The 23,700-nt window shown below is 50.3% G+C and overlaps 5 protein-coding genes across 5 annotated transcripts; 4 read left to right on the forward strand and 1 right to left on the reverse strand.

Annotated features, from left to right (window-relative positions):
• Positions 1–1,806: 1,806 nt before the first annotated feature.
• T069G_10497 (nmrA-like family domain-containing protein) lies at positions 1,807–2,919 on the forward strand (the record flags this gene model as incomplete). The annotated part of the gene is made up of 2 exons (XM_056177707.1): positions 1,807–1,878; positions 1,945–2,919. The coding sequence occupies 2 exons, from the start codon at positions 1,807–1,809 to the stop codon at positions 2,917–2,919; spliced, it is 1,047 nt and encodes a 348-aa protein (XP_056023997.1).
• Positions 2,920–4,497: 1,578 nt separating this feature from the next.
• On the forward strand, positions 4,498–9,372 carry T069G_10498 (glycogen debranching enzyme, glucanotransferase domain-containing protein; the record flags this gene model as incomplete). Its single annotated transcript, XM_056177708.1, has 4 exons — positions 4,498–4,727; positions 4,840–5,849; positions 5,934–9,196; positions 9,289–9,372. The coding sequence occupies 4 exons, from the start codon at positions 4,498–4,500 to the stop codon at positions 9,370–9,372; spliced, it is 4,587 nt and encodes a 1,528-aa protein (XP_056023998.1).
• Positions 9,373–10,090: 718 nt separating this feature from the next.
• T069G_10499 (uncharacterized protein) lies at positions 10,091–10,912 on the reverse strand (the record flags this gene model as incomplete). Its single annotated transcript, XM_056177709.1, has 3 exons — positions 10,091–10,391; positions 10,461–10,845; positions 10,909–10,912. 3 exons carry the CDS (start codon positions 10,910–10,912, stop codon positions 10,091–10,093), a joined length of 690 nt encoding a protein of 229 aa, XP_056023999.1.
• A 6,739-nt stretch (positions 10,913–17,651) lies between these two features.
• Positions 17,652–20,488, forward strand: T069G_10500 (calcium-dependent channel, 7TM region, putative phosphate domain-containing protein; the record flags this gene model as incomplete). Its single annotated transcript, XM_056177710.1, has 5 exons — positions 17,652–17,786; positions 17,876–18,040; positions 18,099–20,131; positions 20,183–20,248; positions 20,305–20,488. The coding sequence occupies 5 exons, from the start codon at positions 17,652–17,654 to the stop codon at positions 20,486–20,488; spliced, it is 2,583 nt and encodes an 860-aa protein (XP_056024000.1).
• Positions 20,489–21,104: 616 nt separating this feature from the next.
• On the forward strand, positions 21,105–23,537 carry T069G_10501 (f-box-like domain-containing protein; the record flags this gene model as incomplete). The annotated part of the gene is made up of 5 exons (XM_056177711.1): positions 21,105–21,222; positions 21,280–21,447; positions 21,499–21,719; positions 21,771–22,344; positions 22,408–23,537. The coding sequence occupies 5 exons, from the start codon at positions 21,105–21,107 to the stop codon at positions 23,535–23,537; spliced, it is 2,211 nt and encodes a 736-aa protein (XP_056024001.1).
• Positions 23,538–23,700: the final 163 nt, after the last annotated feature.

Genomic DNA, 23,700 nt, shown 5'->3' on the forward strand with positions numbered 1-23,700 from the left:
CATTGGGACAGTGTTCAATTTCTCTGAGCCTTGGATCGAATTAAAAATGCTGTGAAACCCCACTCTTACGTATTACATAGCTATACCAAGACAATTCTCTCACCTGGGGAGGAGTTAAAAATGCTGTGAAGACTTTGAGGGGTAATTGTCGAAACCGGGGAAATCAGATTTACAAATCTAAAGAACCAAAGCCTAGAATTGCTGTTAAATTGTAGAACTGCCAAGCTAACTGCATTTCGCGTAGTTCGTGATTTACGGATGTAGCCGTGGTCCCGAAAGCAGACAATAGGCATTTGAGAGCTGGCAATGACTGTATCAATCTATCTCATAGGCCATTCATTAGCTCATGATTTGTAGATGCGGTAGTAGTTGACATCAAAATTCCAACTTGGCTACTTTACTGCCGCTATTTATATGGTTATATACCTATCCGCAGTCAGTCTGATTGCTCGGAGAGCTGCAAAGAGAAGACACAAGGGGACACGGCTTCCAAGCAAGTCGTGCCATTAATTCCATCCCCGAAGAAGTACTTATTCTCTCCCACTAATTCTGAATCCCATAATATACACCTCCCAGTCAACTTGGAATATTTGTGGGCGGTGTCACTGGAAATTGTCTACAGAATATGCAACATCGCCGCATTCAAGGAACCTAGCTCAGAAGCGTATATACTGTCCTTTTGCACTTTTTACTGCCACAATATCTTTCCAACTATCAGACATCGTGAAAAAAGATGAGGTGGACTGCGTAATGGCTATATAGCTCAAATTTTAGGGCAATGGACCAGATATGTCGTACAGCCATTCTGGGGACATGTTACAGTGTAGGGTATTCTCCAGCATCACCATTCGTGTGTGCGGTGTTTCAAAACTACCTTAGTCATACAGACCGTGTCTGCATCGGAAGTAACCCTTTTTCAGTTATAAGCATTCTGGGTTCTTATTTTTGGAAGAATACGAAGTGTGTAAAAGTTGGAAGCATTACGTTACGTGTATCACAAAATGTTGCCAGTGGCTAGCTTTTCAGAGGGAGGCTTCCAACTACACTGGGTCGCATTTCTCCGCCCACTCTCAAATTGTGAGGCGTCCGAACGCCAAAGAATACCGATCTAGGGGTTAAGGATTGCACAATGAGTCTTGGTAATTTTTTTGTTCCCATGTCTGCTGTTGGCCGAGTATTCCTGGTAGTCGTCATAGAATCGCGCACAGTGCCGCTTAATTCCTCGGTGGCTTGTCGTTTCAACCTCGAACGGCATTTTAGGAAATCCGAGCAAGACCGAGCATCCTACTATCGGCGCAACACGATTTGCGAATACCGTTCAAATAACGTGTTTCAAAGGATCGCTATGGCCTCTTCAAGTGGATTATATAAGTGGTGACACCCGGAGTTTAGCAAGTGTTGTCGCCGTGCTTCAGCCAGACTAACCTCATTTCGTATTTGAGCGATCCATGATTCGGCAGGCTGTCGGCAGCTAATGAACCACGGTACCGGTAGTGCGATCCCATTGCTGTTTAAGGGAATTTGAAGTCCGTTCGCTTCATGATGTCTGGAGATCTGATTTCTAAGGGCCGGGGATACGGTCTATCAGCGAGAAGGGAGAATCCTGCAGAGAGTTGAGAATAGGGAGAAGAAGGGGTTGATATGAGAGTTGGGAAACGTATAAAGGGAAGACGAATATCGTCCATGTTGGCAATGAAGAAAGATCAAAGCAACATAGCAAAGACAGACAGTTCTTCACCTTCACCTTCACCTTCACCTTCACCTTATATATCAGATCACCTGGATTTAAAAAAATCAATCGCCATCATGTCCATCAAGTACGCTAAAGATCAGCCTGCAGACTTCACCAACCGTATTGAGAACGTGGCCATTATTGGAGTAAGCTTACCAGTGTCGTCTTACCTTTGATTCTGCTTCATGGATTGCTGATCAAGTTTTCCATAGGCTGGAGGCCAAGTTGGCAAATATATTGCCGAGGAGCTGCTCAAGACCGGAAAGCACACTGTTACCGCCATTACCCGTATTGGAAGTAACAGTGGGCTTCCTGCTGGGGTCAAAGTCGTCCAAGTCGACTATGATGACGAAGAGACCATCGTTAATGGGCTCAAGGGCCAGCAGTTCCTCTTCATCTCCCTCGCCGTGACAGCTCCTAGAGACACTCAGACCAAAGTCATCGCTGCAGCAGCCAAGGCTGGTGTGTCGTGGATCATGCCCAACTCGTATGGCGGCGACTTTGCCAACAAGCAACTTCTGACGGACATCATGACCGCTCCCGGTGCCCAAGCTTCCCAAGCCGCTGTTGATGCCATAGAGACGGCCGGTATGTCTTGGGTATACATGAGTTGCAGCTTCTGGTACGAGTACTCGCTTGCCATGGGTGAACCGTGGTATGGTTTCGATATTCCAAACAAAAAGGTCACCTTTTACGATGACGGCAAGACACGGATTAACACGTCAACCTGGATACAATGCGGTAGGGCGGCGGCACAGCTTCTTAGCCTCAAGGAGCTGCCTGATGATGAGAATGACCAATCGCCTACTATTTCTCAGTGGCGGAACAAGATCCTTTACATCTCCAGCTTCCTCGTCTCTCAGAGAGACATGCTCGACAGCGTGCACCGGGCATTGGGAACAACCGATAGCGACTGGCAGATTGAGTATGAGCCAACAGACGTCCGGTTCAAGCGAGGACAGGAGATCTTCAAGACCGGCAACATCGTAGGCTTTGGTATGGCCATGTACTCGCGCGTCTTTTATCCCAATGGCGATGGCAACTTTGAGTCCAAGTATGGTCTGGCAAATAAGGTGCTAGGACTACCAGAAGAAGACTTTGATGAAGCAACCAAGCTTGCAGTTGAAATGGCCGAAGCTGGATTTGGGCCTCGCCGAATCCAGACGATTAGCGCATTGAGACACTGAACAGAGAAAGCGGCTATCCAGCAACCCCCCAACGTGGTCCCAGCGACTGAGCAGTAAGCAAATGCAGTTATCCGATGAGAGAGCGCGGCTAAGGGGAAACGGAAAGGCTATGAGGGCATGTGTTCGTTAATAGTTGGTAGTTGGGCATCAAGTAGCACAGAGACAGATTGATTGGCGGGATTGATTGGATTCGGAGGGGCCCTCGGATGGTGAATGTGGCCTTTTGATAGGTATGATGATGCCCTTAGGTAGATGGTATGAATATACTTGAAGTAGTTGTTCAAGTCTTTTCCATTTCAATGAACTACCCATGAGAAGACAATGGATCGATATGCCGGATGATACGGAGCAGTGGTATGTATATAAACTTACTAGTGAGATGGATATCGCGGACGAGTAGCCTAATTATTTAGTACCTTGATCCATTGCTTAGAGAGGAATTGGAAACCAAGCTATGGATGGATCGTGATTAGGGGCAGAATCAGCAGAGGCCATGGTGACGTCATGACTTTTTGGTAGCGGGGTTGAACAAAGGAGCTTCAAAGGTCCTTGATATGAGGTGAGAGAAGTTGCATCGCCGCAGTCATCTGCAGGGGGTTGAGGATGGGAAAAAGAGAAAATTGCACACGAATTGGATCGGTAGGAAAGGATTTGCAGCGGGATTAGGGCTTGATTGCCAGCTGTTGCAAGCTCGACACAGGCAAAAGCTTATATGTATAGTGGTTGTAGCTACCGAGTTCCGTAGCCTGCAGCCACTGCGTGGGAATTTTTGATGGATTTCTTGGAATGAAGAATCAATTAATGCTGTATCACGGTGCTAATGGGCACGCTAGCGGAGATGACAGATTGATGCTGTCTCGTTGCCCGGGCTCATGGCATCATAATTGCATGGAGATGACATCCATGCTGCCGTGTTACAAGCATCAACACCATCGCTCGATGCCGTGCATTGCGCAATGCAAGCGCAAAATAAGCTCCGTTGGACTCGCTCAGTCGACCCGGAAGTACATGGAAAAGGAGCAAATAGAATGGAGACAAATAGTCCGTCAGCAGAAATGGCGCCAAAAGGAAAAAAGAAGCAATTCGATCCAGCATTTCCTTGATTGCCGGGTGGTTCCTGGTGCCTTGGAATGGCTCGCCCACGCCACTCGCCCAGCGCCTGCACCGTCTGGGCCAAGTCAAAACCACCATGACATGACACCAAAATCTGCCGGCCAACCAGCAGCGTCTCTGGCTCGCTTGCGGGAAAAAAAAGAGCAGCTAGAAGGAGAAGCAGTTTGATTCGCGTCTGGGATCCTTTTCGTCTTCCGCCCATCGCAGCCCAAAAGGGAGAGTCTTGCAACTGATCAAGCAATCCGGATCTTCCTTGTTTGTTCCTGATCTCCCTGCCTTGCGAGGACGGCCTTGGAACTAACAGCACAGCACAGCACAGCAGCACCGCAGCTTACTTAGCTGATCGCCACAGCAGTGCTCGATCCCTGCAAACCAGCAGCTGCTTAGGTACGCTAAGGCCGCTGTAACGAGCAGCTACAAAACCAGCCGCGGGGCACAGGCTTTGGGCCCCTCTCCTTTCTCACCATGAGCCCAGGAATCATGACGACCACGGAGGTTTATCTGCTGCAGCTCAACGACGACGGCTCGCCCCAGGTCGCGGGAGAGTACATCTATCTCGATCCCACGGGAGATGACCCTATTACTATCAGATTTGCCATTGAGGGCACCTCGTCCATCTGTCGCAATGGCAGTCTTTGGGTCAACATCCCGCAGCAGGGGGCCGAGTTTAGGCGGGACAAGTTTCGAGAGTACAAGTAAGCTCACGGTCGATGCCCAAGCAGTTCCCAGCTCGCCATGATTGAGACAGAGGGATCTGCTTCGAGAAATTGAGCTGGACTTGGCTAATCAACATCACCATCACCACAGACTGACTCCCGACTTCAACCGCACCCTCGAAATCTCCATCCCCATCTACGAGTCTGGCGTCTTTGCCTTCTACACCACCTATGCCGAGCTGCCCAAGCTCGATGCCGACGACGTCCCCAAGTCCACCAACGGCCACGAGGATCTGAAGAAGACCCCAGTATACTACATCGATGTTGCTCCCCGCCTCAAGCTGGATGGCAGGCCATTGCCGCTGCCGGCGTTGTCGCTCTTCTCCATCATCAGCAAGCTCATGGGCCGCTTCCCTGGCGATTGGGAGCGACACCTGCGGGGCATCAGCGAGAGGGGATACAACATGATACACTTTACTCCTCTGCAGGTCCGTGGTGCCTCCAACTCGCCGTACAGTCTGTATGACCAGTTGGGATGGGATCCCGCCTGTTTCCCCCGGGGCGAGAAGGACATTGAGCAGCTGGTCGAGAGTCTCGAGCAGAAATACTCGCTGCTGAGCTTGACAGACATTGTCCTCAACCACACCGCGCACAACACAAAATGGCTAGAGGAACATCCTGAGGCCGGCTACAATTTGAAGACAGCTCCCTGGCTGGAGTCCGCGTATGAGCTCGATACAAAGCTGATGGAGCTTAGTGGCCAGCTTGAGAAGCTGGGACTGCCCGTCGACATCAAGACCACAGAAGATCTCCTAGAGCTCATGGAAGGAATTAAAAAGCACGTCATTCTCGAACTTCAGCTATGGGAGTACTACGCCATCAATGTCGAGCGAGACGCTGACAGCATTGTCGAGGCTTGGGTTGGTGGCAAGGCCAGTCCGCCCCAAGTCGGCACTGCTACGTTAAGCGATTTCGAGCATCTCAAGACAGCAGAGCTCAAGGATCAAGTGGAGTTTATCAAAAAGTTTGCTCTCCAGGGAACAGATCGCCTAGGAGAGCGGTTTCGCCGACGCGTCGAGCCCAATGTTGCCGCTACCTTGCTGTCATTTTCTCTTGGTCGATACGAGGGAGAAAACACACAGTCTGCCGACAAGGCGGCCGGTAAGGCCAAGTTGATCGAGGTCTTGGATGCTATAAACGTTGCGTTCTATGAAGAGTACGACAAGGATCTTAACCAGATTCTAGAACAACTCTTCAACCGTATCAAGTATGTTCGCCTTGATGATCACGGTCCTAAGCTGGGTCCGATTAATGAGGCCAACCCTATTATTGAGACATACTTTTCCCGACTGCCAGTCAATGAGACAACAAAGAACCTTACCCCTGGAGAGAGAGCATTGGCTAACAATGGCTGGGTATGGGGAGGCAACGCATTGGTGGATAATGCCGGGCCCGACTCTCGTGTATACCTGAAGCGAGAAGTTATTGTCTGGGGAGACTGTGTCAAGTTGCGATACGGATCTGGCCCGGAGGACAGCCCGTGGCTGTGGGAGCATATGACAAAGTATGCCCAGATGCTGGCCAAGTATTTTGCAGGATTCCGCATCGACAACTGCCACTCCACCCCAATCCATGTCGCAGAGCACATCTTGGACGAGGCCAGAAGGGTTAACCCTAACCTCTATGTTGTTGCCGAGCTCTTCACCGGGTCTGAAGAAATGGATTATGTCTTTGTGAAGCGGCTCGGCATCAGCTCACTTATCCGCGAAGCCATGCAAGCATGGAGCACAGGAGAGCTGAGCAGACTTGTTCACAGGCACGGCGGCCGTCCCATCGGTAGCTTTGAGGTTGACGACATCTCCAAGTCAGATGTTAGTACACCATCGAGCTCAAAGGCCCCGGATCTTACAAGGGAGATTATTCGGAGGATACGACCATCGCCTGTCCACGCCTTGTTCATGGACTGCACCCATGACAACGAGCCACCTGCCCAGAAGCGTGACGCGCGAGACACACTGCCCAATGCCGCTCTTGTCAACATGTGCTCCAGTGCCACGGGAAGTGTCATGGGGTACGATGAAATATACCCTAGATTGGTTGATCTCGTCAATGAGAAGCGTTTGTACACATCTGAAGCCTCAAGGACCTCGCAGATCAAGGTCGGAAGGGGCAAGGGCGGCATTGCTAGTATTAAAAAGCTCTTGAACCAGATTCATACCATCATGGGCAAAGATGGCTACAACGAGACTCACATCCATCATGAGGGAGAATACATCACCGTGCACAGAGTGCATCCCGAGTCTAGAAAGGGTTACTTCCTCATTGCTCACACTGCGTTCCCTGGATATGGCAATGGAAGAGGAGAATTCAAACCCGTGGTTCTGACGGGAACCCGAGCCAACCACCTGGGCAGCTGGATGCTCGAGGTCGATGACAGAGACGAAACTGTCAAGGCCGTGCAAGACGATACCAAGTTTCTTCGAGGTATCCCCAGCCAGGTAGTAGATGTACCTGGAATCAAGATGGAATTCCATGGCCAAGACACAATCATCTCCGTTCGGGACAAGTTCCCGCCCGGCAGCATTGCTCTTTTCGATACCTGGATCCCTACTGCAGAGCACTCTACGGGCTTGGACAACTACGTCACCTCAAGCGCCAAGGCAGCTTGGGCCAACCTGAACCTCATTGACCTCAACTTTTTGCTCTACCGGTGTGAGGCAGAAGAGAGAGACGCCAGCGATGGCCAGGACGGGGTATATGATATTCCCGGCCATGGAAAGCTCGTCTATGCTGGATTGCAAGGATGGTGGAGTATCCTCGAAGGGGTGATCAACGACAACAACCTTGGACATCCAATTTGTCAAAACCTGCGAGACGGCCCCTGGGCACTCGACTACATTGTGGGCCGTATTCAGAAGCAAAGCCATGCGCCAGGCAGTGAAGGTCTTGCTGGGCCAGCAGCGTGGCTTCGAGAGCGGTTTGAGGCCATCAGGGCCATTCCTAGCTTCCTGCTGCCAAGGTACTTTGCTCTTGCCATTCGCACCGCGTACAGAGCAAGCGTTGATCGTGCTTATGAACTTATGAATGAACACGTTGCCAAGGGCCAGTGGTTCCTCGGAAGTCTTGCCATGGTCAGCGTGCAGCAAACTGGGCTAGTGAAGTCGGCCTCTCTTTGGCCAGACAAGCAGGTACCGTCTATTGCTGCTGGCCTGCCGCATTTCGCAGTGCAGTGGGCTAGATGCTGGGGCCGAGACGTCTTCATCTCTATCCGTGGACTCTATCTTGGCACCAGTCGTTTTGCAGAGGCAAAGGAGCACATTCTTGCATTTGCCAGCGTTCTCAAACACGGTATGATTCCCAATCTCTTGAGCAGCGGCGCTGCACCGCGGTACAACTCGCGAGATTCGGTGTGGTTTTTCCTCCAGACGATCCAGGATTATACCCGATTTGCACCAGAAGGGCTTGATTTCCTCAAGACAAAAGTCCGGCGTCGTTTCCTGCCATATGATGATACTTGGTTCCCGGTGGATGATAAGCGGACATATTCTACTGAGAGCACAATCGAAGAAATCATCCAAGAGGCTCTCCAGAGACATGCTTCGGGAATGAAGTATCGTGAGGCGAATGCAGGACCCCAGATCGACTCGCAGATGAAAGATGAAGGCTTCAACCAGGACATCAAGGTCGACTGGAGTAATGGAATCATCTTTGGCGGTAACCAGTTCAACTGTGGTACATGGATGGACAAGATGGGAGAGAGTGAAAAGGCCGGATCAAAGGGCGTCCCCGGAACTCCGCGTGACGGTGCCGCCATCGAGATTACAGGCCTGCTCTACAGCACGCTCAGATGGGTAGAACAACTCCACAAGCAAGGAAAGTTTGCACAGTCCGGCGTCAAGACTGCAGAGGACAAGGCCGTCTCATGGACGGAGTGGGCTGATCTCCTCAAGGCCAACTTTGAGAAATGCTACTACGTACCGCTCTCAGCTGAGGAAGATGCAAAATACGACGTTAACCCCAGCGTTATCGCTCGCCGGGGCATGTACAAGGATCTGTACAAGTCTGGAAAGGAGTACGAAGACTACCAGCTGCGACCAAACTTTGCGATCGCCATGACGGTAGCGACAGATCTGTTCGATCCCAAGCATGCCTGGCAGGCTCTATGTCTTGCAGATTCGACGATCCGCGGGCCCACTGGCATGGCGACTCTGGACCCTGCAGACAAGGATTACCGCCCGTACTACCGCAACAGCGAGGACAGCCACGACTTTGCGACAAGCAAAGGTCGAAACTACCACCAGGGTCCCGAGTGGCTGTGGCCAACGGGCTTCTTCCTCCGCGCGCTGCTGAAGTTTGATCTTCAGCGGAGAACGACGGCTGAGGGCAGGATTGAAGCATTCCAGCAGGTGACTAGGAGGCTGGCTGAGTGCAAGCGGGCCATTAAAGAGAGTCCGTGGGCGGGCCTGACGGAGCTTACCCAGAAGAATGGAGAGTTTTGCGGCGATTCTGTGAGTGTTATACCTGTCTTCTTCTTCTTCTTCTTCTTCTTCTTGTATATCATCAAGCCTTTTGGTAACATGCTAACCTATTTATTTTCCAGAGCCCGACACAGGCATGGTCTGCTGGCTGTCTTATTGATCTGTACATGGACGCCATGGAGGAGCAGGAAAGCTTGAAGAAATGAGAGATGCTTTACGTACGACATGACAAATTCACGAGTAAATGATATTAGCATGATGTAAAAGGGAAGGCATTGTCGGGGAAGGGCGCATTACACATGGTTAATTTGCAAGTTGAGCTGAAAGAAGAAGAAGAAAAGAAGGTGTTTTTATTTGTTTCTCTCGAGTTCCAAGGAATGTACCACCCCCTTTTTTTTGCTCTAAGAAAAAATGAACAGGTAGAGCCACCGTGACAAATGCTGTGACAGACATGTCTCTGTTCCATAAACCCCCACACACTTCTTCTTCTCTTCTCCCAGATGAACTTTGATGTCGGAAAAATGATGATATGTCGCGTTTGCCCAAAAAATCTCTAATTTCTCCCTCCCTCCACTCCTTTCCTTGTGTAAGAAAAAAATGGACAAGAAATATCCCAACACAAAAAACAGAGCCAACGCCAGAATCCAAAAAAAAGAGGGGACTAGTAATAAAAAAAATTTGTATAATTGAAAAAAAGATGTCGACAAGGAGCGCCTGTTGAATGAGGAGTGCGTGCTGGCGTGAATGAGAAATGGTCGTTTCGGGGGCGGCGGCATCTGTCAAGAGGACGAAGTTGAAAAAGAAAAGTGTCGTAGTGCTCGTCTTGAATTAGGCTGCTAGTATATTTCTCATCGCTCTTTTTCTCTCTCCCTCTTTCCTTCTCTTTTCTTCATATTTTCCTTGTAAGATCGTTTCTTGTTTCTCTCATGACCGGGAAAAGGGCCACAGCTTGGTCGTCGTGTTGCGCTTCTCCGAGGTTGACGTAAAGTTGGGCAGTTCGGGGGTCGCGTTGGCCTTGTCCTGGTAGGTCATGGGGATGCCTGGAGCCCCCTCCGAGGGCGGGACGCCGGAGCCCCAGGAGTCGGTGTTGCCGCCGACGGCTTGTCGACGAAGATCGCGGCGGCGGATGTAGCGGCGGCGCCAGATGCAGGCGCCGATCCAGATGCCAGCGATGCCGACGACGAGGATGACGAGCATAATGACCCATTGGTAATGAGTGGAGATCCTGCATGAGGAGTCAGTATCAACATGTCAACTTGAGAATTGTCTTTGATGAGACTGGGATATCGCGTACCAATCGCCGCTGGGGGCGTCTGTCCGCTGGGGGATGCCGGAGCCTGAGGGACTGCCGCTAGAGCTGGAGGATATGGTGCTGGTAGATGAGGGCGCAGCTACGTTCTTGACGTTGCAGACGCTATGATACCAGTTGGTGATGGAAGCAAGGCCGTTGGGTTCAGCAGTACAGGCCTGGTCGCAAACGCCGGCAGTCGTGGTGGAAAAGGGCGCAAGGCGAGAGTCGAAGCAAAAGCATGACGTGTAGACAGCGGGACTGTTTGTGGGAATAGCGGGAGGGACACAGGCGCCATTGGCATCGTAGAGATGACCACAAGCAGCCGCACAAGCGGGTAGCAGAGCCCGGTTGCCAAAGGGCACGATGGTGGTGATGGGCGCTTGAGCAGCTGCAGATTGTTAGATTGCGGACCGCTCGGAAGAGGCCGTTTGGGGGAGGGAGAGAGGCTTACCCATTGTGACGTGATGGAAAGAGGGATATTAAGGCTCAGATGCGGGAGGAGAAGAGGTCAAAAATATGTACGTGAAGTCCGTGACGGCGGCGAAGGAGAATGAATCGCTGGGGAGAATCTTGACGGCCAGCGCCAAACCAGAAGCAATGGAAGCGAGAGAAGATGTCGATATTTCTGTTGGTTTCAGAAACGGCGCTTGTTCAAACACCGTGGGTCAACAGGCGCTGTTGCTGGTGCGAGATTGCGAGAAGATGCGCGAGCGAGAGGAAGAAATGTCGGGAAGATAGTCGTCGAGTCGAGCGATAGCGAAGCAAAGCGAGTCGTATTGCTGTCTTTTGGTTTTCCTTTTTCTTTTCTTATTTTGACTTTTCCGTCTTCGTCTCTGATCGGGAGTCGCCTGAGAATTTACGAGAGCGGCTGACTTAAGCGAGTGGAGAGGAGTTGGAAGGTTTGCGCAAGTAATTTGGTGGCACCGGCTGAGACGGGAAGACGGAGTAAAGGGGGGAGAAAATATCGACAAAAGTAGCGAGAGGAAGTCCGACGCTGGCGATGGACGGCGTGTTTGGTGTTTTGGGCGAGAAGAGAGAAGTCGTGAGAATGGATGGGCGAGGATTTGGCATCGAAGGGGAGAAGAAAAAGAGTGGAGGGAAACTGGAAGGCCGGGCTCTGGAATGGAATGGATGGAGCGTGTCCAGTGCAGGAGGGACGCTGTGAGGCCTGGGCAGGCCTTAGCGCTGCCGTATTAGCGGCGCTGCAGCGCTCCCAGGGCTCCGTTTCGCGCAGCTGGCACAGCCCTCGAGCGCTAAGAGGCGCCCCATCGGGAGCAACGAGGGCCTGTAGAATCCCGTATTCAGCGAGGCGACGGGGGGGCGCCAGCGGGAATACGGCCTGGACCCTGATGGGGGATGGCGCCAGCGTTGGCAGACTGGGGTTGATTGAATTGATTGAATGAAAACGGGGAGGGGATGGTTGCGAAAGCGGTTAGAGAGGAGAAAGGGTTTTTGGCGAGTGAGATTTAGAAGGTTTAATGAATGGAAACAAATTGACAGTATACAGTAATATTCTGACGTGTTAGTGAGAGGGTTGATGGATTGAAACAAACTGAAGTTGATCAAATGTACTGAAACAAGCGGATCAAGGAAAGGGACCCTGATCAATGCATGAATTCGAAGAGCAGTACAAGTACAGGTACATCCGACATGAAGTTCAATATTGATTGCTCTGCAAGTGGCCTCGAAACGTGAGCACGGACGGCGCATTGAATGTCTGCAGCGTCAAAGGCCTAACAGTTTTGGGGAGCTGCTTGCGGGTGCAACGGGTCAGGTCCACGTCAGTGGCCGGGTACGTATTCCATTAGCTGGTTGTGGAGGGGCGGGTAAATGCGAAAAGGTCGCTGCTACGGGGTCTTTTGTAGCGGTACCCGTACGGGATCACCTGGCGGCATCAAATCATGATGGAATGATTTCGGTACCAGACAGACAGAACAAAGTAAAGCACACAGATTGGCAATTCGCCAATCTTGCAACAAAGTCTGCAGATACAGCTAACAGCGATAAGGTGCCGCCAGCACTAACATTACATACCTCAACCCTAACAAACAACCAGATCCATGGATTGTTTCGTCCCTTTGACCCCTAATCCTTATTTCCCCCCGTACGTCATCTCGGCGCCAGTCAGTACCTGTACTCTGTGCCGTGTACCGAGTACATGCAGCCCGTCAAGGTCGAGGCACCGCCCCCCAGGATTTAGAGCAGCAAGTACCAGCATGTTACATGCAGCTCATACGAGGCAGCAGATGGAACCCCCAAAGAGAAAGAAAAGGTCTCGTCTCATCTTGCCCTTTTCTCAACCTCGACATTCTCAAACAAAACAGAACCGTGCGATTGGCGTCGTCATCATCATAATTCCGAGCTGACCAATTGGATCCCGCGCTGCGCACTGTACATACGAGTTAGCCGTCCCTACAGCCAGTCCGTCCGTCTCTTCTTACCCCTGCACCCATCTTGATCTCCGAAACAGGGGCTCAGCAGTGATTGGATCCGTCATCTAAATTCTCTTTCTAGCCTCGTGCTCGTGTTCGTGCCGCTGCTTCCCGCCGCTGCCCTGTTCAGCTAGCTGGGAAAACAAAACGGATCACCAGACGTCTCTTCCAAATTGCTTCTACTGCGACGCTACTTCTGGCTTCGTCTCGTGGCCGTCCATCATGTCCATCTTGTACAAACTCGGTCGCTGCTCTTTATAGCACCTGTCAAAACTGCGGGGAAGCAGAGGCCATCACCGCTATGGGCCGATCCAAGTCCCATCTCGGGCCAATGTTCGGCCTTGTGCAGATCAACCACGTCTAGCTGACAGGCTCTGGACCGACAATCACTCATGATACTGCCTATTCCGTAATCACCACGGGCGCTATGCATACACGAGGCTTTGCCAAGCAAAAGAGGGCGCGTACTCCGTACTGTACTCAATACCAGCTTATACGTGGCTGCTACTACCTACAACTCCGAGATGAGGACGAAAGGCGGTGTTTTAATCCCCTACTCGTGTTTCGTCAATGCTCCGCCTCAGTCCTCGGTCAATAGGCCATGGAGCCTGCTTCAAGAAACTCAATTCAGCGAGACACAAGGAGGAATGATTCCCTTTGGACAGCCTCATGATTTTCGGCCCCCTTCGCGTGCCCCTTGCGATACATACATGCCCCCAAAGCCTTAAGAAGCAGAGCTATACCACCACAATTATATCATGACTATTTTCCAGAGCCTTGAGTGGCCACTGTTGACCTATCATCATCCCTTGCCCTATTATTTTGTCGTTCACCCTGGCTGCTCTTGACAATGCCGACGACTACCCCAGGAGCAAGCCAGGGGTCGCACTCCGCCGTGAATCTTTGGATCCCGTATGGCACCTGAGAGGTAGCTATGCTCGATTCCGTTAGTACTCTCTCTCTGTCTCTCGCTCTCGACCATCCGGAGATTGCCATGACTTGCCTGTCTTGGACAGAGACCCACTAGGCTTATTCATCGCCTGTGGCTCTGTCTTGGTGTCTTGAGGCATCTTGTACTGATCGAGCTGGACCAGTATAATGATGTTGGTTGTTTTTCAGTCGCAGTCAATGTTCAGAGTGTGTTGTTTACTAGCAAATCACTGAATCCAAATAGGCTGAGAACACTACAGCTCCGCATCGGACCATCGACTCACTTTATACTCATCGATTCCCCTTCTTGCTTCAGGAACTAGTCAACGGCCCGTCTTCGACAGAAGCTTCTTGCTGGCCAATCCTAACATGTCACATACCGCTCAGCCTACCGCACGGTCCATTGTGTACATGTGTGCAAAATGCGCATAATCATCTCGGTCGTTTATTGGCAGCAAGTTTTCTTCTCTATGAGTCTGAGTGCATTTCGGTCCGTATCATACAGCCCTACCGAGGCACAGCATGGATAGCTGCGCCTACGCTACTCTTCCGGGATCATGCGGGATCGGGACATCATCTTGTCTCAGGCGTGCATAGTATCGGCCAGATAGAACACCCCAAGTAAAGCCGTTTGTGTGAGGGAGCCGGTACAAATGGCACTTGGTGTCAACATTGACGTGAAAGTGTCTGGGAACTTGCCTGGTTTCGTAGGACTTGGTTCCAGCCAAAAATCTCAGGGGTTCTAATCTTTGTGTGAAACTTTCAAGCCACCGCTACACCGGTCTCGAATCGACTTTTCCTCATACAGGGTCTTTTTTCTTGCAAGTAAGTTATTCTTGGCGTCAAGCATCCTATGCTGCTACATGGATGGAGCGATGAGAAGGAGAAGACCTCTTGGGATGTCTTATATGTTACCTTTGTGCCAGGTACTTCTCAGTGACGTGTTAAGGCACCTCAAGCATAATCTTGAGACATGCTGCAACGGGCAGCTGCAGTGTCCGACAGAAGCCACGACTCATATGAGAGACGCTGTCAGTTCATGATTTGTCCAACTCTCTTTTACACCGCTCCTTACTCGCGTTCTGAATGGGAAGTGCTTCAATCTGTCTCCTTACTGGGTCTAATTCCTGATTGTAGAGTGATGACCCCTTGCAGCGCGATATCCATGTGTTGTTTGAAACGAAATGGCTTTTTGCGACCAGTTTCTCGCTTGGGGTGGTGTAAGGGGAAGTTGCTCAATGTTGTCTCATCGGATAGAAATACCTTGCAAGCTTCCTTTTTTCGAGAACACCCGAGGCATCGGATGTATAAAATGCCAAACACCAAGGATATTGAAAGGTTGCCCATGCTTCTGAGGACATGGAAGATGGAAGACAGAGGCCGGCCGACGGAACCTTTAGCCGATCAAGTCCTGCATTCCGATGGGACCATTTGTGCATGCAGCATTCATCCTGTTGAGGAATGTCAAAGCCATATGGGGTACAGCATTTGACAAAGATCTTTTTTTCGCAAACGTTCCTCTAGAAACTCACTCGCAGAATCTCTAGACCTTAGGCTGTCGTACTGCACTAACGCAGGGGCACTCGACACCAAGCCACACTACCCAGGTCAGGCCATCATTTCGAATCTTGCTTCCAAATCGTGGCTATCCGATGATATTGGGCTTGTATCGGATATGTTCGTCACCTCGGCAATCAGGCTCGACCATCCGAGAAGTCCAGAAACGGTAACACTTTTCTTGTGTTACATTAGTATCTTTTGTACGTTGATGTACATCAGCATCTACTCTCGCCTCCACAAGTACTGTTATCTACATATTAGTTCAGCTAGAAAACTTAGCCATGTTCATCACACTCAAGTCTTTATAACAAGCACTCCCTTCGTCCAAGGGATTCCCCTAGAAAGGCAGCCCTAACCGAAAAAGAACCCTCATATAACAGGGATGACGTGGCCACCATGGAAAACTACTATGGATGCTTGAAACATTCAGTAAGCTTGAGTTGGTTCTTTATCTAGTGGAACAACGCAGGGCTAGCGGAAGTTACCCGCGGGTCTTACACAGTCTCAGAACTTCAAATCCACGATCAAGACTAGAAATGTGAGTTAGAAGATCGAGCCCTATGCGGTGAGTTGATGAAACAAAGTGTTACACCCAATGGCACTTTTTGCCAATATTCTTCTTCTTTGCGTATTACAAATTATATAAAATGCCCATTTCTTCGTAAATCAGCCCAATGGCAAGCTCAACAAGCTTATTTACGATTCTTTATATCCTGGACAGGGGTCTGAGCATTGCGAAACTCGTTGGAGTCCTCTCAAGCGATCACCATATGCCGTGACACCTCAGTCACATGCTTCTGACGTTGGGTTTGACCAATTGACGTGGGAGTTTGGCGGCTGAATAAATGACTTGGCACCCCATTCTGTTCACCGATGTAGGACTTTGGGGGTGGCGACAACTCGTTCTTTGTTTAGGCATGAGGTTTGTTATCCCTCGGCGATACCAGGGGAGTGTAGAGATGTAATTCGGAATGTGCCACCAGATGGATTTCGTGTTGCGGTATGCTTTTCTGACTCCTTTGGGCTCTTATGATCTTGACGGCTATGCCTACACTGCCTTTGGGCTTTGAATGATGGGCTGGTCGGGTTTTGTCGAAGCAACGTTACGAAAAGAGCATTGGAGTCGGGTATGAGACGTTGTGAAGAAGCAACGTGGGAAGCGGCTGTGATACACTGGCTGTTTTGCTGGAACTGTCGCGTTGCATGCTGTCAATGGAGAAGAATTCTACCGAGGTTTGGCAAAATTAAAACCATGGGACTTTGGGATCGAAGATTCACATGGTTTCGAGCTTCAAGAAATAGTCTTTAAAGGGATAGTTAGGCACTTCGTGAAATAATACATTGGCTACCTTACTTGTAAGTCGGTGGCCGCTACATACTATGATCTCGAAGAGGCATGGAGTTTCAACAGTATGCATGAACAAAAGTAGATGGTAATATGTTGAGATGGACTTTTTATTTTTTACATTCTCCAATGATGGAGAAGCGCATTGCCATGCATTGGTCGATATGGGGTCATCAATCAGCATATGGACATGTTTGTGGATACATGGAAGGGATCACGAGATCCAGTGCTCAAGGCAATGACTCTTTACTGTTGCATGTACTCACCAACCACCCCCACAGAAAGGGTCCGGATAATCGGATACATGGACCCTGTTATGCCACATGTTTACATATCGATTTGGAACTGTATCCATTTACTTGCCTAGATTGGACGTTGGGTTTTGATGTTTGCTGTTTAGGCAGGGAGATAGGAGCCCAACTCGAGACTAACAGATCGACAACATTGAACTTATTGGACCACGTCAAATGAGGAGCTATATAGCTCTATTTGGACTTGGACCCCTGTGGGGTTTGGCAGCAGATTGTTTACTACCTATGCACTGTGAATTTTAAGAGCTGCTGCTTGATGCTTGCAATTTTTTTTTCCTGTTGCGACTCATCATTCATCATTAATTGTTTACATGAATCTAAGCTCGAGGTTAAGGGGTTCGCGCATTGAATGCCGCGTATTCAGTCAGATTTCGTGACGTCTCTGCCCAATCGGTGGCTGTGGTGGCGGTGTGATCGTCATGCATATTCAATCACCCAGCGGTGCATTTGCCACCAAGCGGTTCGCCTAAGGTGCTAAACCGTGCTGTAGCTTAGCTCAGTTGTAGTGCATAAATCATGCAGCAAGCTAAAGCTACGTCACAAGACTTTTCAACATGCAACTTCTCGCTTCTTTGTCTTCCTTTTCCCCTTTCTCAACCCGAGGAGATGAGGCATCATGTTCGGGGACAATCTGACAGAAAAGTGCGACGGCAAGGACTACATCCCGCCGGCCTCCAAGACGGTGCGCGATCTTGAGGTGCAGCTGGCCCTGTCCTTGATCTTGGGCGTTGGCGCCTTTATCGCATTCTGCGTGAGTTTGCTCCAGCCGCTACTCGCATTCGCATCGCGTGCCGGAAATGATTACAGGTCCAGGTACTAATTGCTGGTGAGATGCTCTAGATTCTGCGCCCGCGATGGCCGACCTTATATGCTGCGCGCAAGAGGCGTCTCGATCCGAGATTTGGCCCGCCACCGCTGACCGACTCTTTCTTCGGATGGATCCCGAGGCTTTACAAGGTGTCTGAACAGCAGATTCTGGCGTCGGCTGGACTCGATGCGTTTGTTGTACGTTGCTAGCGGTTCGACTCCGAGAGGCGTGGGCGGAACTAACGTGGTTTGGCAGTTCTTGACCTTTTTCAAAATGGCCACCCGCATCTTTGCCATTATGGCCTTCTTTGCTGTTGTCGTCCTGTGGCCGATCAACTACAGCTATCGCAACTTTCAACCTCTGTGGGGAGGTGATGACACGATTCCCGACGATGAAGACGATATGGACCTTTACAAGCCCATTGGCTTGCCTCTGGGTTCCGCCTATCTGGGCATGGCAGGAGACGGGCTAGAGAAGGATAGGAGTCGAGAGAGGGCGTTTCTATGGGCCTACGTCTTTTTCACCTATTTTTTCGTGGGATTGACAATCTATTTCATCAACAAGGAGACGTTCCGCATCATTGGGTATAGGCAAGACTACCTGGGATCGCAGTCTACCATTACAGACCGAACGTTTCGCCTCACTGGCGTTCCAGCAGCTTTTAGAACCGAAGCGCGTATCCGAGCCCTCATTGAGAAGCTGGACATCGGCAAGGTCGAAAATGTATCGATTTGTCGAGATTGGAAGGCGCTTGACAAAGTCGTGGATGAAAGAGGCCAGATTCTTCATAAGCTTGAAGTCTCTTGGGCGCAATACCGGAAACGGCAGCGATATTCAGCCGCGAATGCTAGCAACCACCGAAATGGTCAGACAGATTCATCTCGACACAATTCACACATCAGCCAAGGAGATGAGGAGGCAGGCGAAGACTGGCGGCTCCTGGGAGACGACTCTGACCAAGCTCATGTCACCGAGGGCGATCGACCGCAGGTTTCACTACGATCTGGAATTTTTGGACTCCGAAGCCGCAGGGTCGACGCTATTGACTATTACGAGGAGAAGCTTCGACAGATGGACGACAAGGTTATCGAGGCTCGGAAGAAGGATTACAATACTACGGACATGGTCCTCGTCACCATGGACTCTGTCATGTCCTGCCAAATGGTCGTCCAGGCTCGGATTGACCCACGGCCAGGGCGATTCCTGACCAAAGCTGCGCCATCGCCCTCTGATATTGTGTGGAAGAACACGTATGAACCTCGTGGAGTGCGACGAATCAAGGCGTGGACGATTACTCTATTCATCACGATCCTCACGCTGGTCTGGATTTTCCCAACAGCATTTCTTGCTTCGTGGCTTAGCGTATGCACCATTCAGAGGGTCGTGCCCTCCTTCTCCGAGTGGCTCGAGGACCATGCTGTTATTCACTCGCTATTTCGAAACGGTCTGCCCACACTCGTGATTTCGTTGCTCAACGTTGCTGTTCCCTACCTCTACGAATTTCTATCCAATCGCCAGGGAATGATATCGCACGTAGACGTGGAGTTGTCGCTCATCTCCAAAAACTTCTTCTTCACCTTCTTCAATACCTTCTTCGTCTTTGCTGTTTCGAGATCGGGATTTAACTTTTGGAGCGTGCTTCAGGACTTTCTCAAGGATACAAGCAAGATCCCTAGAGCTATCGCGGCTGATGTGGAAGACTTATCCGTCTTCTTTATCAGTTTTATCATCTTACAAGGTATTGGCCTGATGCCTTTCCGAATGTTGGAGGTCGGAAGTGTCTTCCTCTTCCCAATCAACCGCTTCCTGGCCCAAACTCCGCGAGACTATGCGGCGCTTAAGAAGCCACCAGTGTTTCAGTACGGATTTTATCTGCCTACCTCGTTGCTAGTTTTCAACCTTTGCGTCATCTATAGCGTTTTGAGATGGGGCTTCGCTATCCTGATCTTCGGAACGATCTATTTCTCGATTGGGTATTTCACATTCAAGCACATGCTCTTATATGCGATGGACCAACCGCAGCATGCAACTGGAGGCGCATGGCAGATTATCTGCTATCGCATTGTCATAGGGCTCATCGTCTTTGAGGTTGTCATGGTTGGGGAAATTGCATCTCTTGCCGCCTTTGTTCAGTCAGTGGCTATTATGCCTCTTATTCCCTTTTCGATTTGGTATACATATTATTTCAAGAGGCGATATATGCCCCTGATGAAATACATTGCTCTGCGAGCCATAAGACCCGAGGAAGGCTCTGGCAACGAGGAGGCTGTGGTGGATGAAGAAGACGAGTCTGATGATGCTAGCCCGGACCGTTCACGAACACGAGAAATGCTACGTAGAGGCAGCACATTGGATGAACTTAAGGAGAGAGACATGACATTCACCAACCCCAGTCTCATCGTGCCGTAAGTAATACTGTATACTGCTTGTGTTGGTTTCCAAGCTAACATGATCAATTTAGTCTACAGCAAGCGTGGGTCTACACTGACCCGCCTCCGATTGTGATGACCGACGAGGAGTCGGAAGATGGCACGGCAGAAGGGTCTGAAGACCAGCCAACATTGGTGCTGCCCAACGCAGACAGCTCTTTAGGCATCGGGGACGACAATGTGTGGTTGAGTACATCAGGGCGAGAGCGAAGATGAGATACGAAATTCGCTTGAGACAGTGTATTTGGGTATGCGAATACGGTGGCTGCTATGATGGGGTGTCGGAGCCTGCTCTTTTCTTTATGTTTTTCCATTCTCATACCACGGCGTTATTGACTGATGACTGATTGTTACACAACATATCCCCCGCAAATACGTGGCTGCAATTCCATGTTATGCTTTTGCCACTTTTACATATGGCAAGAACGATACCATTGACTATTTAGATAGCGCCTTTCTTTGCATTGTTACTTGGAGGAGCAGCGATGAATAACGAAGGAGAGCTCAAGAAGAAGTTAATTTATATCAACCAGAATGTCAACATTGACCGTATCGCCATTTCCTGCTTCGTTTGATGTCGCACTTGTTTACCTATATCTCTCTACTTTACCTCTGAACGACAATCCTAACAATCGTCAAGCTCTCTTTTAATTATAGATTTTCCTATCAAAGAAAAATTAAAATTAAAATAAAACCACGAAAGGCCTTCTGTCCTGGAGGCCAAGCCAGCAATACGTCCTCGCAAATATTTGTCTCGAGGGGTGTGGCCGGAGCTCGGTCGACGAGATCGAGAGGGCCTTCGCAACGACCCGCAAGCACGCCTGGCGAGACGATGGCTGTTGTTGCGCTGGTGACGAGCGGCGACAGGAGGATCTATGCGCTTCCTGGGCAGTTGGCTGATGTGGAGAGGGTTTATGGGGGTGAATATGGGGACGAAGAGGATCAGGATGGTGAGTGATGCTTCTCTTGTCATTGTTATGTTATGGAGATGCTGACTTGATAAACAGACGTTCCAAGCTCCATGCGACTACCTAACGAACTGCTACAGCAGATATACAGCTATTTGTCTCCTGTGGACTTTGACTCGGCGAGACACTCATGTCGAACATGGTATCTGGCATCCTTGGACCGCGAGCTGCTTACCAACATGTTGAAGCAGGGAGGATGGTGGAGCAGCATGTTGAGCATCTTAGTACCTATGAGAACAACGCCGGTATCGAACCTAGGTCGCGAGGACGTCATGAGCAAGTGGATTGCAAGAGAGTGTAACCTCTTAAGCCCGCAAAAGTCTGCCTTTGTGGAAGTCGGCCATACGGACTTTAGCGCCATAGTGCCCGGATCGGTTCCGGGAGACTTGCAGGGGGCAATGAGCTTCACTGTGAGCTTGTGCGGGAAGTTCTTGATGGCTGCGCATGGCCGGGTTGTCTACATATATGAGCTGAATCATGTGTGCTTCCCGGAGCGGCTGCTGTGGGCGTTGCCGTTTCGTCGGAGACAGGGGATGCCGTTGGGGCTCTTGAGGCCGGTGACGAAGGTTTTGTGTCCGAGGAGAGTTATTTCGTGCAGTATGGATACTTCGGCGGAGAGACATTCGGTGGCATTTCTGATGGAGGGTCGGGTTGGTATGGTGTGTGATATCACGACTGAGAGAACAGGCACGTCGAGTCTTGCGTCGACACCTCAGTCAACTGAACCTCCTGTGATTAAATCTGGATCCGCATCCGGATCGGGCGTATCTTCTGCATCGGCATTGTTGGCATCTTCAAGTCAATGTGCTTGTCATGACCATTTGCCAAGTCTTCCGATGCCCCCAGAAGAAGGTCCAAGATCGGTGTATCGCAATATCTGCCATCCGGATGATCCTCCACGGTCGGTGGCCATCTGTCCTCAAAGGAAATGTGTGGCCTTTGGATGTTCTGCTGGGATTGAACTACACTGGGTTGATGCATTGACTGGTCAAGATCTCAGCAGATGGTTCCCACTCACGTCTCCGAGTGACTTTCTCTATTTCCTACCACCGCGAAGGGGAGTGGACACGCCGCGGAAGTTGAGGCTGATTAGCTCGGCTGCTGGTCTGGGCAATCCCATGGAGCTGCTTGATGGCATTATTCACGGTTTCAGTACTTCGCTTTTAGGATCGGGGAGCACAGCGGTAGTGTCTTGCTTTGACGCTGAGCCCTGGTACATGAGGCATGGCCGTGGCATTTCTGTGGAAGCTGGAGGACCAAGTCGAGATGTCGATGTTGATAACGATGAAAGTCTGCTTAGTCGAAATGTGCCGCGAGACAGTCCTTTGCGAAGGCTTGTTGCTGCCAGCGCAGATCATTTCCGGGCAGTGCCGCTGAGTGACGGCTATCATATCCTGTTTACAGATCCTCGCACCGGATGCCTTTGCCTGGGGACGGATGCTCCTGTGGGCTCACTTACTCGATTACTTCGCAAGGTCTGGTTTCGTCCTCCTTCACAGGCGTACTCGCCCATGCCCCTATTGTATGTTGCTGGATCTGATACAAGGCATGGCGTTCGTGTTGTCGCGACTTTTGCTGCCAGGCCGCAACTTGACGGTGTTCCGTTGGATGAGCGCACGTTCTCTTCTGATACAGGTGCCACGGAAGATCCTAACCAGCAGCTTATTGTGTTTTACACAGTGCCTCCGGATGTATTCCACGATATACGCCGGGCCGATGCTGAGGCTAGATCGGCCGGATATAGGCCCCCTGAAAGTCGCAGAGTTGGACATCATGAGCCAACATACGGTCACTTTAATCTGGTGAGCGATCCCTTTGGACAAGATTTGCATTACCCAGTCGAGGTATATGGGCAAGTAGTAGCTACGTGCGGGAATCTCACAGAAATTGCATTGAACTCGTCTCCGGACTTGATCATCTGGGCCTTTGCTGCTGAAGGGTGGGCAAAGACCTGGGCATTGAACACTGGGAAAAATGAGCCAATCATCAATTCTACTGCCCATAGAGATGGGAGTGTTCGACAGTATGATCCCGATGGCGATGTCGTCATGGCTGGACCTGCGCCTCCAGAGACACCTTCGGAACTCAGTTCGTTGGACTTTAATCTCTTTGATGGCTCCCCCATAAGCAGCTCGGACCGAGAGCCAACAGTTCTAGGGCCGCATTCTCACGGTAGGCGATGCCACATGCTGGGAGAAATTTGGGATATGCAAGGGGGTGAGGCTGATGCTCTGAGGATTGACCTGGTAGAGGAGATAGGAAGCATTACAAGAGTGGACATTGAGCTTTTGTCTTAAAGATTGTCGAGAATCATTATTATAATTGTATGCATAGGCATTAGATTAAAATGTAGAGTTATGAGAAAAGAGATTGTATCTACATGTATGTTGCCTGTTTGAAGAGGCTCCGTAGTCTAGTATATCGCTCTGTGGCTGAGTCCAACTATGGGGCTTTGTTGGT

The sequence above is a fragment of the Trichoderma breve genome (genome assembly GCF_028502605.1).
Source record: "Trichoderma breve strain T069 chromosome 7 map unlocalized scaffold00007, whole genome shotgun sequence".
In the NCBI taxonomy this organism is placed as follows: domain Eukaryota; kingdom Fungi; phylum Ascomycota; class Sordariomycetes; order Hypocreales; family Hypocreaceae; genus Trichoderma; species Trichoderma breve.